Source organism: Balaenoptera borealis, assembly GCF_965194805.1.
Source record: "Balaenoptera borealis genome assembly, chromosome: 3".
NCBI classification, from domain to species: domain Eukaryota; kingdom Metazoa; phylum Chordata; class Mammalia; order Artiodactyla; family Balaenopteridae; genus Balaenoptera; species Balaenoptera borealis.
In genome coordinates this window covers 28,128,605-28,150,237 of record NC_138866.1, presented here as the reverse complement: position 1 = coordinate 28,150,237, position 21,633 = coordinate 28,128,605, and the positions used below count along the sequence as shown (strand labels likewise).

Here is a 21,633-nt window from a genome sequence, read left to right as displayed (position 1 = left end):
AGATGGAATCCAGGGCCCTATCAGAGGAGTTTGTTTTTCTTGGGAGCAGGGACACTTCATTGATTGAGAGGAAAGTTCAAGAGTGTGAGTAAAGATGCAGGTGGGTTTGTTGACATTCATTTTTCCCAATACCCCACTAAAATATTGTTCTTGTTTTAGAGATGGGAAAAGTAAGGTTTGATGAGGGAAATGACTTATTTGTGTAACATCATGGCTCAGTAGCATCAGTAGTCATAGAACTCAAATCTCTAGACTTCCAGGTGAGTGAGTGTTCCAGTTTGTTGTGTTCTTTGAGATTGATATGCCATAAAATATAAAATAATGTGTTTTGTATCTTCTTAGCTCATCTGAGTGTTTTGTTCTAGGGGCAGATCTGGAAGCATCTTTGCTAAGTTTTGAAAAACTTGACCGAGCTTCACCAGATCTTTGGCCAGAGCAATGTAAGTTTTTGGTTTCTTTATATCAAAATCAATGCAGGAGTGACTTCCCTGGTGGTGCAGTGGTTAAGAATCTGCCTGCCGATGCAGGGGACACGGTTCAGTCCCTGGTCCGGGAAGATCCCACATGCCGCCGAGCAACTAAGCCCGTGAGCCACAACTACTGAGCCTGCACTCTAGAGCCTGTGAGCCACAACTGCTGAGCCCACATGCCACATACTGAAGCCCGCGCACCTAGAGCCCGTGCTCCGCAACAAGAGAAGCCACCGCAGTGAGAAGCCCGCGCACCGTGACAAAGAGTAGCCCCCGCTCGCCGCAACTAGAGAAAGCCTGTGTGCAGCAACAAAGACCCAGTGCAGCCAAAATAAATATAAATAAATAAATTAATTTTTTTAAAGAAAGAAGAAGCTCAAAAATCAATGCAGGAAAACCAGTTCTACTTTGAGGGAGATTTTTGAAGAGTTATCATTTAGCTGTAGTGATTAAAATTTTAATTTTACTTCAAAGGAAGAGACTGAATTCTGTGATCTGGTGTTAAGAATAGCTGTTTGGTAGTTTAATTTTTTCAGAACACAGTGTCACTCAGGAAATGATAGAGAGCCTTTAAAAAATAATTATTTTTAAAAACTTCATCTGTAATGTGTCAGACAATACGAGATGCATAAAGTAATTCTTTGCTTCCTTTAAGTACTCTGATAAAGTTAACTGCTGTTATAGTTTAGTACCGATATTTTGGACCTTTTTTTTTAAATGCTTACGCAGATAGGCAAATAAATATTTTAAGTGTATAGACAGTTTTTTGTTTTGTTATGATGAAGTCATATGTACAGTGATCTACAGCTTAACATATTCTACCTAGTAACTTATTAATGGATCTTTCCATGTTGATAGGTGTAGACTTACTTCATTTTTTAAAAGTATTTCATTGTATAGATCTACTACAGCTTATGTATTCATACCCTGTATGGAAACCTAAGTTATATCCAAGTTTTGATGTTACAAACAATTTAACAATGTGTATCCTTGCACATGTATCTTTGTGCATATGGAAGAGGATGACTGTGTATGGGAGTACCCATTTCCTTACATACTAGCCAGTATTGGATGTTACTGATATTTATTATTTTTAGTTTATATTTATTAGTGAGGTTGAACCTTATTTTTAAATATCTGATTTTTATTTTTCTCTTTTTTAATATGATTCTTTCTGTGAGATATTTAAATAAACAATTGGATTGATAGAATAGCATACCTAAAAAGGAAATTTTAAATTTTTGGTAAGAGATATTAGATCTCACCACCGTCTCATTCAGCTAACACCTGATCCTTTGAAGTTCAGTTGAGGCATTATTTTCTCTGAGAAACTTTTCCTGCCTCCTCAGTCTGATTTAGATTTTCATTTTTTGTCCTCCCATAGCAACTGGTATTTTTCTTGAAGCACTTAAAAAAATGTTATAGTTATTGATTTACTCTGTCTCTTCTTCCAGACTATAAACTCCTGGAAGACAAGGCTGTTTTCTCATTTGAATCCTCTATGTAAGAGACACTAAAATGTTTACTGAATGACTGATGTTGTGTTTTTTCTTTTTAGTACCAGGTGTTGCTGAATTTGCAGCTTCCTTCAAAAGTGTAAGTAATATCTTACTTACCTAATGAAGTTTTTCCAACATTTTGCTTCTGGGTAAAATCTCAACTATCTCTTATTTCTTTATTTTCAAGAATAATGTCATAGCCTTCAAAATATTTTGTAACCACAGCCCTGGAAATCTGTTTATATTATCATCATGTTAATGATGTTCATGCTCTATTTTGATATTTTGACCTTTGACTATTAGCCTCTTCTCTCAGCTTAAAAGATTTTAAGGTAAGGCAGTTGAAATATTTAATGTAATGCCAGTATTCTTTTTGCCCAAACTATGATTTTGAAGCTTTTCTCTTTTGTTTATGTGATGCATTATGACTTTAACTTATACCTCCCTAGAGGATTTTGAAATTTCTCAGTAGCTCGTCAGAAACTGAAGGAAGACATTCATTAGAGCCACAACTTTTCCGTTTCCAGGACAGCGGACATTGTGCTAGATGCTCTAAATATGTTCTCTTATATATTCCCACAACCAGGAAAATATGATGATTATAATATTAGCTAGCACGTACATGATGCATACTATATGCCAGGGACTGTTCTAAGTACTTTACGTACATTATTTAGTCTTTACAAAACCATGTTAGGGGGACTTCCCTGGCAGTCCAGTGGTTGGGACTGGGCACTTTCACTGCCAGTGGCCCCAGGTTCAATCCCTGGTTGGGGAACTAAGATCCTGCAAGCTGTGTGGTGCAGCCAAAAAAAGAAAAAGAATAAACATATGAGGTATAGGTACTATTATTATCCCTATTTTACAGACAAAGAAATAGACACAATGAGGTTAAGTAGGTTACCCAAGATCATAGGCTATAAATGGCAGAACCAGGCTTTGAACCCCTAAGTCTAATTACTAGCATCCATATTCATTATACCAGACCTAAAAGCATTTGTGCCCAAAGTTAAAAGCACTGACTGGCAGAGAAACTTGGAAGTTAAGTTACTTGCCCAAGTCCTAGCGTGTGACAGGCCGGGATTTGAGCACAGATCTGTCTGATTCCAAAGCTAATGCTCTTTCTATTAACAAATTGGGGATTTGTTATATAACTCTCTTAGTACCTTACCATATGCTTAGCATTCTCTACTCATTAATAGGGTTAAAGGTGCTGAGTTAAATATTAAGGCCCTTCTGGGCCGGTGGCTTTCAGGTCCTATGAGCATGTTTGTTCAAAGGGAGTCTGACTCTGTAGCCTCTTTCATTTTTTCAGGAGCTAGGGTTGTATGAAAGCTGGAGTGTGCTACTTTAGCATCCAGGAAGGCCTGAGCATGAGGAGTACAGGATAGCATAGGGCTTTGGAGTCAGACACACTTGGATTTGAGTCCTGAATGTGCTGCTTTACTATCTGTGACATGAGCAAGTTTCCTAACATTTTTTTTTTTTTAATTTTTATTTATTTATTTATTTATTTATGGCTGTGTTGGGTCTTCGTTTCTGTGCAAGGGCTTTCTCTAGCTGTGGCAAGTGGAGGCCACTCTTCATCGCGGTGCGCGGGCCTCTCACTATTGCGGCTTCTCTTCTTGCGGAGCACAGGCTCCAGACGCGCAGGCTCAGTAGTTATGGCTCACGGGCCTAGTCGCTCCGCGGCATGTGGGATCTTCCCAGACCAGGGCTCGAACCCGTGTCCCCTGCATTGGCAAGCAGATTCTCAACCACTGCGCCACCAGGGAAGCCCTCCTAACATTTTTGAGCCTTAGTTTTCTCATCTGAAGCTACCTCATAGAACTTAGTATAAAATGCCATAATGCATGTAAAACACTTTGCATAGTGCCAAGAACTAATAAACAGTACATGGTAGCTATTATTATTAGATCAGCTTTTATCTAGTAGATTGAGTAGAAAGTACCTGATTTAATTTTCTTAAATTCTCATTCATAATGAATTTTTAGTTTAGTTAATTATATTCATTACAACTAAGTACTTTAAGTTGTAAACATAAATAAGTGGTTTTTTAAAAACTTTTATTAGAGCATGGTGTTTCTTGAAAATCTGATTAAATATCTACACTTTTTCCCTAGAATTATGCACATACATATTGAGTTTTGTTTCTAGGGGTTCAGGGCCATCCCAGGGCCCTAGGTTAAGATCCCCTGGTATAGTCCGATTCCCTCCTGGGGTAGAAGTGGTGAATATGACCTAGAGCCTTCAAGGCGAGGTAGTATAGAGTAGTGGTTTTTGAACTCAGACTTCATGGGTTTTGAATCCTGGCTCCAATAGCTTTGTGACCTGAGGCAAGTGATTTATAATCTTCCTATACATCTGTTTTTTTTATTTGTAGAATGAGGAGGATAATAATACCTGTTTCATAGGGTTGATTTGGAAATTAAATGACATGATGCATATAAAGTGTTCTGCTTGTCACATAGTGCCAAATAAATGTTAATTTTTAAAAAAGGAAAAGGAATAAATAAGTCCTGGATTTGTAATGTACAGCATGGTGGCTAAATAATACTGTATTGCATATTTGAAAGTTGCTAGGAGAATAGATCTTAAAAGTTCTCATCACAAGAAAAAAATTTTTGTAGCCATGTATGGTGATAGATGTTAACTGGACTTATTGTGGCAATCATTTCACAATTTACACAAATATTGAATTATTATGCTATACACCAGAAACTAATATAATGTTATATGGCAGTTATACTTCAATTAAAAAAAAGAAAAAGAAAAGAAAAGGGACTCAAAGTTGAAGTAAAATCTCATCAGAATTGTTCATGTGCAACTGTGGAGCTTTTAAAACATACGTATGTAATGCCCTTGCTCCATTCTTTCCACGGGACCCTCTCCCAAACCCTGATATTCTAAATCACTACATCTGGGTTATGGCCTAGTCGTCTGTATTTTTTTAAAGTTACACAGATGATTCTCATGTGCAACCAGGATTGAAAACTGTTACTCCAAAGCTATTCCAAGAATGGGTTCTCTTTCATGTTTTGAAAGTTCACTTTCAGAAATGAAAAGAAACTTAAAATTCTAAAGTTTTCTGAAATGTTTACAATAAAATGAAATTTCAAGTAATGATCATTCCAGTCTTCTCTCGTTCAGATTGAAGATTTTCTCATTTTTGGTTCTTCTTTGAATCTTCTCCTCTGCCAGAGAATGTTACTTCCTGATTATTGTTTCAAACAATTCAGTTGGAGGCTTTCACCAGTACTGAATTTCCAGTAATTTCTTTCACAACTATACCAGTCTTTTATGCATACAACAGTAACAGTGGTCAGACCTAATTCTTCCAAGATCATTTCTTTAAAACCAGCTTTTAAAGATGAGCAGTATTATTTTGTAAGGGTTCTATTTGTAGACCATATCTGAACCTGGAGAAATCTAGGTCTTTGAAATTATAATTTGCCAGTATTTTCAAACAACCTGAAGGCTGTGTGAAAAACTCCTTTTCTTATAAGAAAGAAGAGTAGGGTCTCTTCATACTGTGCATATATCTGAATGGATATATTCTTATTTTCTGACAGCCTATTACTAGCTCTCCACCCAAATGGATGGCTGAAATAGAACGTGACGATATTGACATGTTGAAAGGTAAGCAGTGCTGGTGACCTTTAACCTTTAACCTGACATTTATGCTCCTCGACAAACCACCCTTCCAATTTTTCTCTCACTATTCCCTTACAAGTATTCTTGGCTTCAAATTGCCTATTTAACTATCCTTATTCATGGTTCTTCATGTCTAAATGCCCTTCTCTACTTTTCCATGTGTAGAAATCCTGCCAATTCAAGACTCAGTAATAATGATTTCTTCTGCTGCTAAATTCCTCTAATATTAACTTTATTTTGTATGATGCTTAGAGTTAACTAAAAGCTCTCACGTAAATTTTCTTATTTAATTCTCATAAAGGTCCTGTGCGTTAGGTATGATATCTAAGTTTCAGAGGTTAACTTAACCAAGGTTTATTAGAAAGAGTTAAAATTTAAACCCTGATCTTTTTAAGACTAGTCTCTTACCGCTATAACACAAGTGCTTTATTTAGGATTTACTGCCATATATTGTTGCCAGGACTATTAACTGACAGCCCCTTAGTGGGTTAAGAGCTGTCTTTCAGTTCTTTCTATCTCATCAATTTCTCTCATAAAGAATACTGTAAGAATACTGTAGTGAATATTGTTGTCTGATAAATGACTTGGAACTCAACCACAAAGCAGAAATTTAAATTAAAAAACATTAATTTTCCTTGATTTTGCTCTACTTTATTTAATATTTTTATTATCCTTCTGGTGATAAGATTCATGATGGTTGTGAAGTAATAAACTGAAGTTAAGGTAAAAAATCTGGGATTCTTAAGCTATTTAAGCAGCTGAACAGATCAAGAAAGTCTACTTATGCCAGATATAGATAATGAGTGTGGCATGATAAGTTGCAGAAAATAACACCTCTATTTGATTTCAGAAGTAATTCATTCTTCTGCATGAAATGCTTAAAAGCAGATCCCCTCCTCCAGCCAAGGGAAAATTAAGTCTCAAGGGCATCTCGGGTTCATTGTTCTAATGTTCCAAACAGACATTTATATAATATCCCATCAGCATGTATTTTCTAAGGAAAATTTAAAGTTTTAGTAAGGGATCAGAGCATTATGTTTCATGCAAATTGACCTATGTCTAAAACCTAAAAGGAATTGGGTGTTATTTAAATGAAAATCTCGGAAAGTAAGTTTTTATTTTAAGTATACTGTCTTCTTATCTGGAACATAAATATTTTTATAGGAATTTGATTTGAAGGTAAAGTTTGGATTAATATTTAGTCTTTCTTTTCTAAACTTAGGGAAATAGGGCGGAGTAAGTGTTTTATTGCTATTTTATTAATTGGAATAATGAGGACTTGTAAATGACTTGTAAAGGACTTGTAAATGAGACAGAGATCTGTCTGTAGGCTTTCTCAAGTCTGTGTCGGATCACAAGTTTCATCTTTTAATGGTGTATTCATTTTGTGTGATAGGCAAAATGAATGTAATAAAAGGATCCTCAGGATAAAACACATAATTTGCTATTGTGCCTATGATGACTCTCTTCTCATTAAGTGGGTAAGCTCATCTGAGGCATTTTGTAGTGGTGGAAAATTCACTGGTATGCCTGTGTGTGTGTGTGTGTGTGTGTGTGTGTGTGTGTGTGTGTAGGGGGAATGATTGGATGAGAAGAGATATGAATCCATTTTCTATTTTTCTATAGGAATCAAGCTTGAAAACTTTTATAACAAGGATTTGCCACCTGAATGAGTTGTTACTAGAAAGCAGTGGAAAGAAATGGTAATGAAAAAAATAATTCTGTTTCAGAACTGGGGAGCCTCACCACAGCTAATTTGATGGAGAAGGTACGAGGCCTTCAGAACCTGGCCTATCAGTTGGGGCTGGATGAGTGTGAGTACCCAGATCACATTTATTCAGGGTTGCATGTTGTATATTTCATGATGAGTTCTGGCATAATTCAGAAAGTATCTTTATTAGGTGTTTTAAAGGTAAGAAGCCATTGTAATCTAAAGTATGCCACTTATGATAGAGTGTTCTGGAATAATTACTGAGTTCACTAGGTTACAAGTTGTTTTTCGCCATACAGTGAAAGTATATTGGAAACTCTTAGAGCTTTAAGTGATAAAATGCCAAATCACACTAGCTGAAGCAAAAGAAGGATTTTATTCACATAAATCAAAATTCTAGGAGTAGAAATAGCTTTGAGCATCTCTAGAGCCATGACTCATTATTTATTTACTTTTTATTGAAGTATAGTTTTTTAAAAATATTATTTATTTATTTATTTATTTATTTGGCTGTGTCAGGTCTTAGTTGTGGCACGTGGGTTCTTCGCTGTGGCATGCGGGATCTTTAGTTGTGGCATGCGAACTCTTAGTTGTGACATTTGGGATCTAGTTCCCTGACCAGGGATCGAACCCGGGTCCCCTGCATTGGGAGTGGGGAGTCTTAGCCACTGGACCACCAGGGAAGTCCCTGAAATATAGTTGATTTACAATGTTGTATTAATTTCTTCTGTACAGCAGAGTGACTCAGTTATATACGTATATGCATTCTTTTTTATGTTCTTTTCCATTATGGTTTATCTCAGGAGATTTGATATAGCTCCCTGTGCTATACAGTAGGACCTTGTTGTTTATCCATTCTAAATGTAATAGTTTGCATCTACTAATCCCGAACTCCCAGTCCATCCCTCCCCAGATCCATGACTCTTAATGATGTCTTTGGAATGTGCTCTTGTTCTTACTTTTTGAGTTTTGCTTCTCAAAGCTCTGCTTCACTCATGCGTTATTATTCTTCTTTGATCTAGCACTGGGGAAGGTGGCCAGTAGAAACTCCAGTTCATATGTCTTTAAATCTCGTAATCCCAAAGGAAAGAACATCTTTTCTGAACATTCCAGAAGAAAGGTCCTGGGGAGGACTCTGACTGTTCCATCTTGGCTCACATATCTATCCTGGAACCAGTCCTTTGGCCAAGTAGCATAGAGCACCGAGATGGGCCAGGCCTGGGGCCTGGCTGCAGAGGCAGGTTGGAATGGTTAGTCTGACTCAAATCATGTGGACTGCAATAGGGGAGGATTGCTTCCCCAAAGGAAGGGTTATATAATAGACCAAGAACATAATCTGCTAGCATGAGTAATGCTTTTAAAGTTCTCATCTATTCCTGTCTGCTGTCCATTCTTTTAGTTTAAAATTATTTCTTTAGAAACTGTATCTCTTTCCATACTGTATTCATTATAAAACTGGAAAAGGAATTGTAGAAAATTTTCACTTTGTAATTGAAAGAAATACTCAACATAATTAGAGTGGTTAGAACTTTGTTCTCATTGGATAGGTACCTCCAGAGACCTTCATAAATGCACAATTTTGAGAGGCTACTATAGCTTATAACTTTCTTCAAAACTGCAAGTTTTGTAATGATTAGCACAATCCCACCAATAGTTTCACAAATTGTTTCTCTTGTTTATAGAGCACATAGTGGATTTGTCCACATCATTGATTTTACTACCAAATTTAACATTTCACTTTAAAATTTAATTTAAAACTTCTAATTTTTGACTAATAAACAACACTTCCTTAGTCCTCTTTATGTTTTCTTTATTTCCATTACTGTCATTAGCAGTTGACATTCTTTTACCAAGAAAACATTTTTTAATCACTTCATGAATCAAGGAGCAGAGAACAAAAAACTGCTTTGAGGTATGGTTGCTAGGTGGCCTGCTAGGTTCACTCATTGTTACCTAACTCCTCTGTGTACTAGTCATTTACTTCTCGTGATTAACGTTTATGTCTTGGCAAAATTACTGATTACCATGTATGTCATGGACCTCAAGGGTTTATAATGAAAACCCTGTGATTATTAAATTCATGAATGCGAGGCTTGTACAATATAGAACTTGATTCTGTTTCTAGCTCTGGATAATACATGCTGTAATGATCACAGCGATCAATCCTTTATGTCTCTGTGTCAGTTTTTCTTATGAAATAAAGTTTTATGCTCATTATATCAAGAAGATGCTATATTACCAAATGTGTTTATCAACGGTGTTGTCTCTAGTTTGTTGTAGATAAAATTACTATATTTCCTCTGATTAGTTTTTCTTTTTCTATTTTCCTACTGAGAAAGATAATGAAGTATTATTTTCCCCACTTTTTATTATGGAAAATTTTAAACATATAGCAAAGGAGAGCGAGTAGAATATTGACCTCATATACTCATGACTTGGCTTCAATAGTTAGCATATGGCCAATCTGTTTCACTAATACCAACCTACATAATTACTTAAAAGCAAATCTCAGGCATCACATCATCTCACTACCAAATAACTTCATATGTGAGTCCAAAAGACAAGGACTCTCTCTTTCTCTCTCTCCTTTTTTTTTTCTTTTTAATATAACTGCAATTCCATTATTGTGCCTAAAAAATTTTAATATACTTGCTTAATATCATCAGATAGCCAATCAGGATTCAGATTTCCCTGGTTGACTCATAATTGTCTTTATATAGTTGATTGGTTTGAATCAGGATTTAAATAAGGTACTGTATTTGGTATGTTTCTTAAGTCTTTTAATCCGTCAGAGTTCCACCTCCTGTTTATTTTCCTTTGCCATTTATTATTATTTGTTATTCTGTAGAATTTTCCACATTCTGGATTTTTTTGCTTACATCCCTGTGGTAGTGCTTAATATGTCCATCTATCCCTTTTTATTTCCCAGTAACTAGATCTAGAAGCTCACACAGATACAGGATTGATTTTTATTTTTATCTTCAATTTGGCAAGAGTATTTCATAAATGGTGTTGTATACATCCTATAGAAGGGTACATCATGTTTGCTTGTCTCTCTTTGTGATGTTAAGATTAATTCATTGATAAAGGTATTGCTAGCCTCGTCTATTATTCATTGTAAAATTCTCCATCAGCCTTACACCCAGAGTTTTAGCAGCCTTTGAAAACTGCCTAGATTCACTATTTTATTATAGGTTGCGAAATGGTAATACACTAATTCTGTCATTCCTTCTTATTAGCTAGAATTTTTCTGTAAAGAACTTTATCTTATCAACTATGTATTATTTATTACCTTGAAAGCTGTTCTTACTGGATGAATGATTCTTTCTCTTTATCAGTTTTTAGAATAATGAGTCGGTTCTCTGAGCATCAATAAATCTGTGTTAATGTCTTTCCACAGAATCAAAAACTTGGTGTGGTTTGTTTCCGTTTTTAATCCACACAGTTAAAATCATTATTATTGTTAAGTATTTATATTTCTGAAACTTAAGGCTTTGGAGGTAGGGGTTTGAAGTCACCTAGCTTAGTCACCTTAAGCATGGAACCAAAATTCTTCCATGAGCACAGCTGAGAGTTTTCAAAATTATTTTCTAGTTCAAAATTCAACCTTCTTTCAACTTCTGTAGCAGTGCTTTGCTACTGATTGTTATTTTCCCCAATCATAACAATTAGCTGACATACAGAAAATAGTTTTTAAATTTAGAATTGGAAAGAATCACATTGATACGGAGTGGACTTCTTGGATACAAAGTCTCTTTGTTTTATTGTGTATAGTGTATTTGCATAAAAACAAGATCTTTTTTTTGTCCTTACAGATTATTCATCTACTCTAGGGGTTGACATTTACTTGACACCCTAATCTGGTGTTTCGATGTCTCAATCCTCTTTCCTGCATTAATTGAGAGGATGACATGGATGAAAAATAAGCAATAGGAACTGATGAATCCCCAAGGACCAGTGATCCTGTTTTCATGCAAATATCTGCACTGATAAAGATGATGGAAAGAAAAAAATGCAAAAAATATTTGTCCTCAAAACAAGATTGTTTGTCACTTCCCTGGAGCATTGTTAAATGTTAGTATAGAGATAATGTGAACCTTCTAGGGCTGATAGTAACTAGATTGTGTCTTTTGGAAGATGAACCCTGCCCTTTGATTTGGTACATTTTTATGTCTCAGACAACTCTTTTGGTGTGCAGATTTTGGAATGCAATAATGTTTTGTATAGCTATTTATAGCTTTTCATGATTGGGGCTCTCTGACTTGATTTGGGCAGTTAATTTATGTGAAATTCCCATGAAAAATATAGAAATATAAAAAACTGCCTTATCATAAAAAGAATTCTATTTCTGTTACTTCCATCTGAGTTCAGTGTCCTTCCTGTTTACTGAAACTATTGTAGTCACCTTCTAACTGCCCTCCCTGCCTTTCAACTACCTCATATCAGTCCATCTTTTTTACCACTAACAGGTTAATTTTTCCAAAGTACCATTTGCTTCTGTTTGTCCTTTGCTCTTAAGTCATTAGTAGTACTTCATTACCCATATGATAAAATTCAGATTCCTTAGCATGGCATTCAGAATCCTCTTCACTCTGGGCGGAGCCTAATGCCTAGCCTTACTTCTTCTCTACCAAAACACTAGGCATTGTCCTCATTTGAAATATTCTTCCCGGAACACTTCCCCATCTTCTTAATTCTATTCATGCTATTCCTTTTTCTCAGAAAACCTTCCCTGACCTATTTCTAATATTAGGACTTTTATTTGTCCTTCATTATTCAGCCTACCTCTTTTATCAGCCTTTCCTTTTTATACCTGATCTGGAAAGTGAAATCGCTTTCTTGGCCTCCCAAATTGCTCAGAGAGCAGTTCGTTTGTTTCATTTTATCATTCTGGGAGATTTTTGGTACATGTCTTATCTCTTGGATTAATTGTAACTCTTTAAGGTAAGAATCATATTTTGGGGCTGTCTTTGTAGCCCACAGAGTACCTGGCATATGGTAAACGTGCAATGTGTATTTGCTGATTGAATGCATGATCAACTGCTTGATGCCTTTAGATGAAATGACAGATTTTTTAAAAATTTATTTTATTATGTATATATATTTTTATTTTTGGCTGCATTGGGTCTTCATTGCTGCACGCGGGTTTTTTCTAGTTGCTGTGAGCAGGGGCTACTCTTCGTTGCTGTGCGCGGGCTTCTCATTGAAGTGGCTTCTCTTGTTGCGGAGCACGGGCTCTAGGCGCGCGGTCTTCAGTAGCTGTGGAGCATGCGCTCAGTAGTTGTGGCTTGCGGGCTCTAGAGCGCAGGCTCAATAGTCGTGGCACACGGGGTTAGTTGCTCCACGGCATGTGAGATCTTCCCGGACCAGGGATCAAACCTGTGTCCCCTGCATTGGCAGGCGGATTCTTAATCACTGGGCCACCAGGGAAGTCCCGAAATGACAGATTTTTAAAATGAAATCCATTGACTTAAAACTGAAAAAGTGGAAGCTTCTAGAAATTGTTCTTTTTCTGGATAGTCTTTGTTTTAGTGATGAGAAGTAACATTTGAAGTTCTCATAATATCTGGAATTTTTCTCTTACGACAGTGGATGATCAACCACCCATAGTAAAGATAGTGTGAAGCTTGTTGATAATGGTTTGGTTTTATCTTCTACCTGACCCCTACTCCATCGCTATTATGATCTGGGCATGATCCTGATTTAGTCATGTTAAGTTGCAACAGAACGTACCTTGTTCTATTCCTAAGACCCATTGAACCCAGTAAATCCTACTGAATACTGATTCTCAACAGTGTTTGTCCTTTTTTAAAAAAGGTTTCCACCGTCTTTTAAAGCTACAAACCTTTTAGTAGTTATGCAGATGACCTACTTACTGGCTATATTCAAGATATTTTTAAATACAATGTGATGATTGGGAAAGCAGAAGACCATGCCATTTGAAACTAGGGCTAAAGCTTGGGGTTCTGATGCATTTCTTCTTTTTCCTTTGTTTTATAATAGCTTTACTGATATGTAATTCACATACCCTACAATTCATTTATTTATAGTGTGCAATTCAATGATTTTTAGTGTATTCAGAGTTGTGCAACCATCACCGCAATCAATTTTAGAACATATTCGTCACCCCTCAGAGAAACTCTGTACCCATTAGCAGTCACTCCTCATTTTCTCCCAAGCTCCATAGGCCTAGGCCACCACGGATATGCTTTCTGTCTCTATGAATTTCTAGTGTGGACATTTCATATAAATGGAATCATATAATATATGGTCTTTTGTGACTGGTTTCTTTCACTTAACATAGTGTTTTCATTGTTCATTTATGTTGTAACATGTATCAATACTTCATTTCTTTTATAGAATTGAATAATATTCTACTATATAGATATATTTATCTACCAGTTATTCACATTATGTTTATCCACTACTTGGTGAACATTTGCATAATTTCCTCTATTCAGCTAGTGTGAATAATGGTGCTATGAACATTCATGCACAGGTATTTATGTGGACATATGTTTTCATTCTCTTTAGCTTATAACTAGGAGTGGAATTTCTGGGTCATATGGTAACTCTACATCTAACCTTTGGAGGAACTGTCAGACTATTTTCAATACTGACTCTGCACCATTTAACATTCCCACCAGCAGTGTATGAAGGTTCCAATTTCTCAACACCTTGCCAATACTTATTATTTGTTTTTGAAAAATTATTACATAATCCATCCTAGTGGATATATTATGAGAAGTGATATCTCATTGTGGTTTGGATTTGCATTTGCCTAATAACTAGTGATACTGAGCATGTTTTCATGTGCTTATTGGCTAGTTGTATATCTTTTTTAGAGAACTGTATTCAGATCGTTTGCCCATTTTAAAATTGGATTATTTGTATTTTTATTATTGAGTGGTGTGAGTTCTTTATTCTAGAAACAGGTTGCTTATTTGATATATAATTTGCAAAAAGTTTTCTTATATTCTGTGGGTTGTCTTCTTACTTTCTTGATGGTATTCTTTGGGACACAAAAGTTTAATTTTGATGAAGTCCAATTTATCAATTATTTCTTTTGTTGGTTACATTTTGATGTTGTACCTAAGATACCATTTCCTAATTTAAGGTCCTAGAGATTTATGCCTGTGCTTTCTTCTAAGAGTTTTATTCTTAGCTCTTATAGTTAGGTATTTGATCCATTTTAGGTTAATTTTTTATATATATTGTGAAGTAGGGATCCCAATTCATTCTTCTGAGTGTGGATATCCAGTTGTTTCAGCACCATTCGTTGAAAAGACTATTCCTTTCCCATTGAATTGTCTTGGCATTTTTGTTAAAAATCAATTGACCATAAACATGAGGGTTTATTTCTGGATTCTCAGTTCTATTCCATTGACCTATATTTCTGTCCTTATGCCAGTCCCTCACTGTCTTGATTACTACTGTAACTTTGTAATAAGTTTTGAAATTGGGATGTGTGAGTTTTCCAACTTTGTTCGTCTTTTTCAAGATTTGTTTTTGGCTATTCTGGGTCCCATGAATTTCCATAGGAATTTTAACTTGTCAATTGTTTCAAAGAGGTCAGCTGGGGTTTTGGTAAGGATTGCAATGAATCTGTAGATCAGTTTGGGGAGTATTGCCATCTTAATGAAATTAAGGTGATTCATGAATGTGGTATGTCTTTCTTTTTATTCAGGTCTCCTTTAATTTCTTTGAACAATGTTTTGTAGTTTTCAAAGTGTAAGTTTTACACTTAATTTGTTAAAATTTATTCCTAAGTATTTTAATTTTTTGATGCTATTATAAATGCAATTGTTTTCTTAATTTCATTTTCAGTTTGCTCATTGCTACTGTAGAGAAATCAATTAATTTTTGTATATTGATCCTATATCCTGCAACTTTACTGAACTCATTTATTAGTTCTAATTGTGTTTTAGTAGATTACTTACACAGAATTATGTCATATGCAAATAGAGGTATTTTACTTCTTCATTTCCAATCTGGATGCCCTTCCTTCCTTCCTTCCTTCCTTTCTACCTCCCTCCCTCCCTTCTTTCTTTCCTCTTTTCCTTTTCTTTTTTTTTTTTTTTTTAATTTTTGCCTAATTGCCCTGGCTAGAAATTCCAGTACAGTGTTGAATAGAAGTGGCAAGAATGGACATCCTTGTCTTCCTCCTGATCTTAGGGAGAAAGCATTAAGTCTGATATTAGGTTTTTTGTACATGCCCTTTGTCAGTTTGAGGATGTTATTCTTTTTTTTTTGGCTGCACTGCGAGGCTTGTGGGATCTGAGTTCCCTGACCAGGGATTGAACCCGTGCCATGGCAGTGAAAGCGTGGAGTCCTAACCACTGGACTGCCAAAGAATTCCCTGAGGATGTTATCTTTTATTCTTAGTTTGTTGAGTGTTTTTATCATGAAGAGGTTGAATCTGATGCATTTGTTGTTGATTACACTTCACCATATACCATATAATAAAAATCTCAATTTGATTTATACTCATTTACTTGTACTGGTTTGAAATTACCTTGTACTATAAAGAAAAGATTGGTAAGAAGTTATTAAGTAAATAAGATCACACTGAGTATATTACTGTCTTAAAAAGCTTTAAGAAATTTAGCTTATTTTGATATAAGTAGTTGCTTCTGCTAATTTATCGTTTAACCCTGTATGTTCATTTAGCTGTTTCGGTAGGACTGTTATTTGGCTAAATTTACTCACTTACCAGTTTTTAAAAAGCAACATTTTATTGTAAAAAAGGTTGAGATTTCCCCATTAAAACCTGATATGTCATCCCGGTAGTCTACACTGATGTAGTTGTCTGCACCAGAAATTATTTTGTACAACTTCCTTCCTTCTTTCCTCCCTTCCTCTTTTCTCTTCTTTTCTTTTCTTTCTTTTTTATTTACTTTTTGTCCATGTGGCGGGGCATGCAGGATCCTAGTTCCCCAACCAGGGATGGAACCCGCACTCCCTGCAGTGGAAGTTCAGAGCCCTAGGCACTGGACCACCAGGGAATTCCCTGGTACAAATTTCTTTGGTGGTGGTACCAAAGAAAAACTTCTGCTTCCAAGCTAGGCTGTGGTAAAGTAGACTTCTCCACCCTCTAGGTATGTGGTTTTTGAAAAAGTGACCATTTTTAGTAGTTAGAAATTGTTTCCCATCTAGATAAAATTCTAAAGAGCAGTTAGCTCTTTTAATTTCTTATTTTAATCTGTGAAGGAGGGCAGGGAGAGAATAACTGGGACTCTTACACCCTGGATATTCTTCTTTGTGGCCTGACATCAGACTTCTTTGACCGGCTTACTTTACAAAGCCTGTACCTCTATCTATAATAGTTAAAAGTTAAATTAACTGTACTTGATTGATTGAGGAGAAGAATGATTTTTCACTAGCCTTTAACCTCTAGATGGCAGTATGAGTCTTATTGTACTTCTGGCTTTTCCTCTACCCATATCTCTTGAACTGGGTTTCTGATTTAGGTACAAATTCTTATGTCTTTACTGGACTACTTGCCTAACTTTGTTGATGCCTTACTTGATTTTTAGCTTTTTATTTTTCCTTTTCATCTCTCCACATTAAAAAAAAAATTCCCTTCTTAAGCAATGTGTATTTTTGATGCTCAGTTTCCCTATTGTCAGAAATAACATTTTGCTTTTGATGAAGGAGGTGGGTAGAAAAAACCAAAAATGTGGTAGTTTAATTCAATAGCTTCCATACCTGGGTATAAGACCCTCAGAATGGGTTCAGCTCTCTCATCTCAGTTTATCTTGTTCTATCCTTTGACTCTCCTGGTTATCAAGTGGTATCAGACAATGCCTTATTAAATTAAAATAGGAATGTTAGCTAAAATTGATGAAATAAGCTTAGATTTTCAAGAAGAATTTAATTGTTTTAAAATAAAGCTTTCAGGGACTTCCCTGGTGGTGCAGTGGTTGAGAATCCGCCTGCCAATGCAGGGGACACGGGTTCGAAGCCTGGTCCGGGAAGATCCCACATGCTGCGTAGCAACTAAGCCTGTGCGCCACAACTACTGAGCCTGCGCTCTGGAGCCCGCAAGCCACAACTACTGAAGCCCGCGCGCCTAGAGCCTGTGCTCCGCAACAAGAGAAGCCACCGCAATGAGAAGCCTGTGCACCGCAGCGAAGAGTAGCCTCCGCTCGCCGCAACTAGAGAAAGCCCGTGTGCAGCAATGAAGACCCAGTGCAGCCAAAAATAAATAAATAAATTTATTTTAAAAAAAAAAGCTTTCAAATACTTAGCCATTTTGAGTGATGAGATAATAGCAAAAGAAAGAAGTGTTCAATTCAGCAACTGTTTGAGTGCTTACTTCCTACAAGGCTCTGTAGGGGATATGAAGATGAATAAGACATAATTACTGCCCTGTGCAGATTAAAGTCTAGTAGGAAAGGGAGATAAGACAATTAAGTAAATGATTCTTAATGGAAGGTAGAGGAGATAAGCTCCATAGAGTACTAAGAACTTTTGGGATAGGGGAGAAGAGGCAATTACATTAGATTGCTACAGGAATGGCAGATAAGTTTCATTTTGTGTGTCAACATAGATTGATTAGTAAGGATTTCCTAGGGTTGCTGAATTGAGGATTTTGAGGAATCTTGATTCAGATAAGTCAATTAGTGTTGTCTGCTGTGGACCAGGGAAAGGGGTGTGGTAGTATTTGCTATTTCTGGATCATTGAAAATAGACCTGAAACAACACAGGTTTTTGTTGGATGGAAATGGGAAGGGACCATATTCCAGGTGGAGTGAACATTTGGAGCAAGCAGAGTTTCAAAGAACAGCTACGCTCAAGGAACAATATGAGTGATTTAATCTGGTCTTTAAGGAGCCCAGTTTATTTTAGGGGTCATAAGGAATAAGAGTAGGGAGATGGGGGCTGGACTGAGGAGGGCCTTGAACTCTTGGGGGTGAGGAATTAGACATAGGTAATGGGGAGCATGTGAAATATTCTTTAAAAAGTATTTTAATGACTATAACATTAACTATATTTTCATTATAGATGGTTTGTAGAGATACTTTATTTACTAAAAGACACTTTACCACAGATCTGTTTATTATAAAGATAAAGAAGAAAGTAGAAATGACCATAGCCTTACAAGTAAGAGATAACCACTGTTAACATTTGATGTGTTTCCTGGCCCTCCCTTTTCTCTTTATGTAGGGATGTGTGTGTTTACATTTTTTCTTGTTCCCATATGTATACACAGACATGCTTTTTAACATAACCGAGGTTATAGGGTATGTATATAGTTTTTGCCTATGCTTTTTTTCCCATTCATTCTATCTTAAGTATTTTTCTTTTTTTTTTTTAAAGAGCTCTAACTTGCATTTTTTAAAAATAATTAATTAATTAATTAATTAATTTTTGGCTGTGTTGGGTCTTCGTTTTCTGTGCGAGGGCTTTCTCTAGTTGCGGCAAGCGGGGGCCACTCTTCATCACGGTGCGCGGGCCTTTCACTGTCGTGGCCTCTCTTCTTGTGGGGCACAGGCTCCAGACGCGCAGGCTCAGTAGTTGTGGCTCACGGGCCTAGTTGCTCCGTGGCATGTGGGATCTTCCCAGACCAGGGCTTGAACCCGTGTCCCCTGCATTGGCAGGCAGATTCTCAACCACTGCGCCACCAGGGAAGCCCCTTAAGTATTTTTCTGTGTCATTAAAAATTCTACCACTGAAGATTTCTGAGTAGGGAAGTCACACACCTTTAAGAGGCATCATGCATAGGACAGAATGTAATGGTAGAGACAGGAGGCTGGAAGCTAGCAAGGACTGTGAGTCCAGCAAGAAGAATTGAGGGCTTGAATGAATGGTGGCAGTGATAATGGAAAGAAGCATACCAACAGTAGATGTTTCAGGTATATCATTTTCAAGACTAGGTAGGTAAACTGTCTGGATGAATCTTAGGGGGTAAACCGTAATTAGAGTTTACCATGATGTTTTGAGCCTGCTTAATGACAGGGAAGTCAGAAAGAGGAGAGAGATTTGGTTAAACTAAAAAAATCACCTAATTCTTTTACATGTCCCTTAGTAGGCAGGCATCTGAATTGTTTTAGAAATAAGTAAAAGGCATTTGTATAGGTTGGTGTTATTAATAGGATGAAAACAATGCTTTTGTCTAGTTAAGTCACATCACCTAGGTAACGTAATGTTTTAGATATTTATTTGTTTTCTCAGGGAAATGAATGTGTGAAATAGGATATTCATAACTTCAGAAATGGATTTTTGGGGTTCCTATAAGCTTTGGCAGATCATTAAGCCTCTCAGTTGAATAAATTACGTTCGCATAGTTTTCTTCCACAGTAGTTCTTTTTCATTCAGTTAGCTACCTATAGCTATTCAGGAAATTGTTATGGCCTTTGTATATGGTAGACATCCAAATCTTTGTTAACTGGAAAAAATTTCAGTAGTTTACATTTGAATAACTGTAATTGGCCCAAAATATTTGATGTTGATGCATCTATTAATTAACAGCAACATTTGGATTATATCAGCACCAGGGTTAAGTCTTCCTATGAGTGAAGACTGAATTTTACATGTAGTTGGAGATTTGTGGGATCTCTAATTGAGAAGGAAGTATACTGCCAAATTGTCTTCCAGAAAGGCACTTCCCACCCTTACCTCCTTGCTAACACCAAGTATTATAAGTTTTTAAAGTCATTGCCAACTTGATAGGCAGAATATTAATATCTTGTTTTTATGTTCATTTCTTAACTTGTAAAAATGAACTTTTTTCATGTTTCTTGATCATCTCTGTTAACAAGGACTGGAAATTGAAGAAAATATAATTAAAATTATTTTAACCTGAAAAATAAAGCCAGCAAACTTGATTCAAAAGCACCGTATGGGCAGTGTTGTAATCTGCATTTCTCAAGTACCAGTTGTTTTCTTTGTTTTATGCATTACCATACCATCTCACCATAGTCATTAGCATGGCATCCTATTTAGGTAGTAATACAGTATAAAATCTAGAAATCCCACTTTGAAGGGATTAAGGGTATTCCTTATAATTAGAAATTGTCAATGTAGTCTTAAGTATTTTGTTTTTAAAAATGTATTACGATAATGGGGAAAAAAAGCATGCCATTATTTCTCATTTTTCCCTTGGTTAACAAATTAGGATACACAAAGCTTCAAATTACCTTTAAGGCTTATAAGCATTCATATCTTTTATCCATTAGTCAAGTTATTTCATAAACCCAACATTGCCTCTGAAATGGTTTTACACACAAAGAGGATTTTACCGTAAAATGCTTGGGGTGTTTTATTCTCTTCTGATTTTGGGGTGGGGAGGGGAAGGATGGAGGTAAGCAGGCAGGGCTTAAATTAATTTGTTCGGGGTTGGTTTCAAAGTAGCATTCTGCATAGTTCTACAAAATGTATAATAGGTAAGAGGATGTACATAGTGAAAGAACTTAAAGTTCAACATTGAATAACCAAGTGAATTATAGTTTATTTATACAGTAGAAGACAGTATAGCCATTAAAAATCTTGTTAAAGCAATAAAGAGCATTTAAGGACAGAAGAATGCTCATTATATGTAAGGATAATTGCAAATGAAAATGCAAGTGAAAAACTGCAGAACACAAGTCAGCAGTTTTTTTTCCTTCCTTTTCTTTTTTCTCTTTTGTTTTGTTTTGTTTTGAGAGCATGGGCGTAGACAAATGACTGGAAGGAAAAATACCAGTATGTTTTAATGGCTATCTTGAGTGATGTTTTAAAAAAAATTTTCTGAAATTTCTAAATCATCAACAATGGTTACATTCTATTCTGAATAGGGGAAAACTATCTAAAAAAATAAAGAAAAATTATGTCCCATTCTAGAAACAAAATTATAGTTACTTGAAAGATCTATCTTCTAATATCCTGCACAGTTAAAATTTTAAACTCTTTTATGGACTGTTTCTAAATAAAAATGACTAGATCCATTAACAACAGTTGATCATTTTAAGCAAGTGATGAGTAGCAAAGTGAAAATTAATGATACTTCATTTCCCATCCTTAGCATGTCTTTCCAGAAGTTTGGGAACAAAAGGAATGGTAAGCTGTTAAGTCAGGGGCAAGAGATGATTTAGTTGGCGAAAGAGGCATCTTTTCATAAACAAACATTGGCCAAGATTTTGACCACCTTTATGTTTTCAGCCATTCTTCCCTGTAGCTGGAGAACTGAACTCTAGTATTAACTACTCAGTAGGTGCAAAGAACCATTTAGAATGTATGTTAGTCTTAAATGGAATTGCAGCTGTTTGGTCAAGAAGTAAAATGGACCTAATAATTTTTTTTCCTTTTGGCTTGGAAT

General features: G+C 35.9%; 1 protein-coding gene across 13 annotated transcripts in view; it reads left to right on the top strand.

The window, feature by feature from the left end:
* Positions 1 to 21,633, top strand: part of LIN52 (lin-52 DREAM MuvB core complex component) — a 120,989-nt gene that overhangs the window by 4,971 nt on the left and 94,385 nt on the right. For 10 of the 13 annotated variants that reach the window (XR_014242294.1, XR_014242295.1, XR_014242296.1 and 7 more), the window contains exons 2-5: positions 366 to 440; positions 2,029 to 2,066; positions 5,542 to 5,608; positions 7,354 to 7,437. Coding sequence is in view for 10 of the 13 variants with exons in the window: in XM_082383991.1 (XP_082240117.1) it covers positions 366 to 440; positions 2,029 to 2,066; positions 5,542 to 5,608; positions 7,354 to 7,437 (264 nt within the window). In the remaining 3 variants the exon portion in view is untranslated. The other 3 variants (XM_082383990.1, XM_082383992.1, XM_082383985.1) reach the window with 3 other exon arrangements.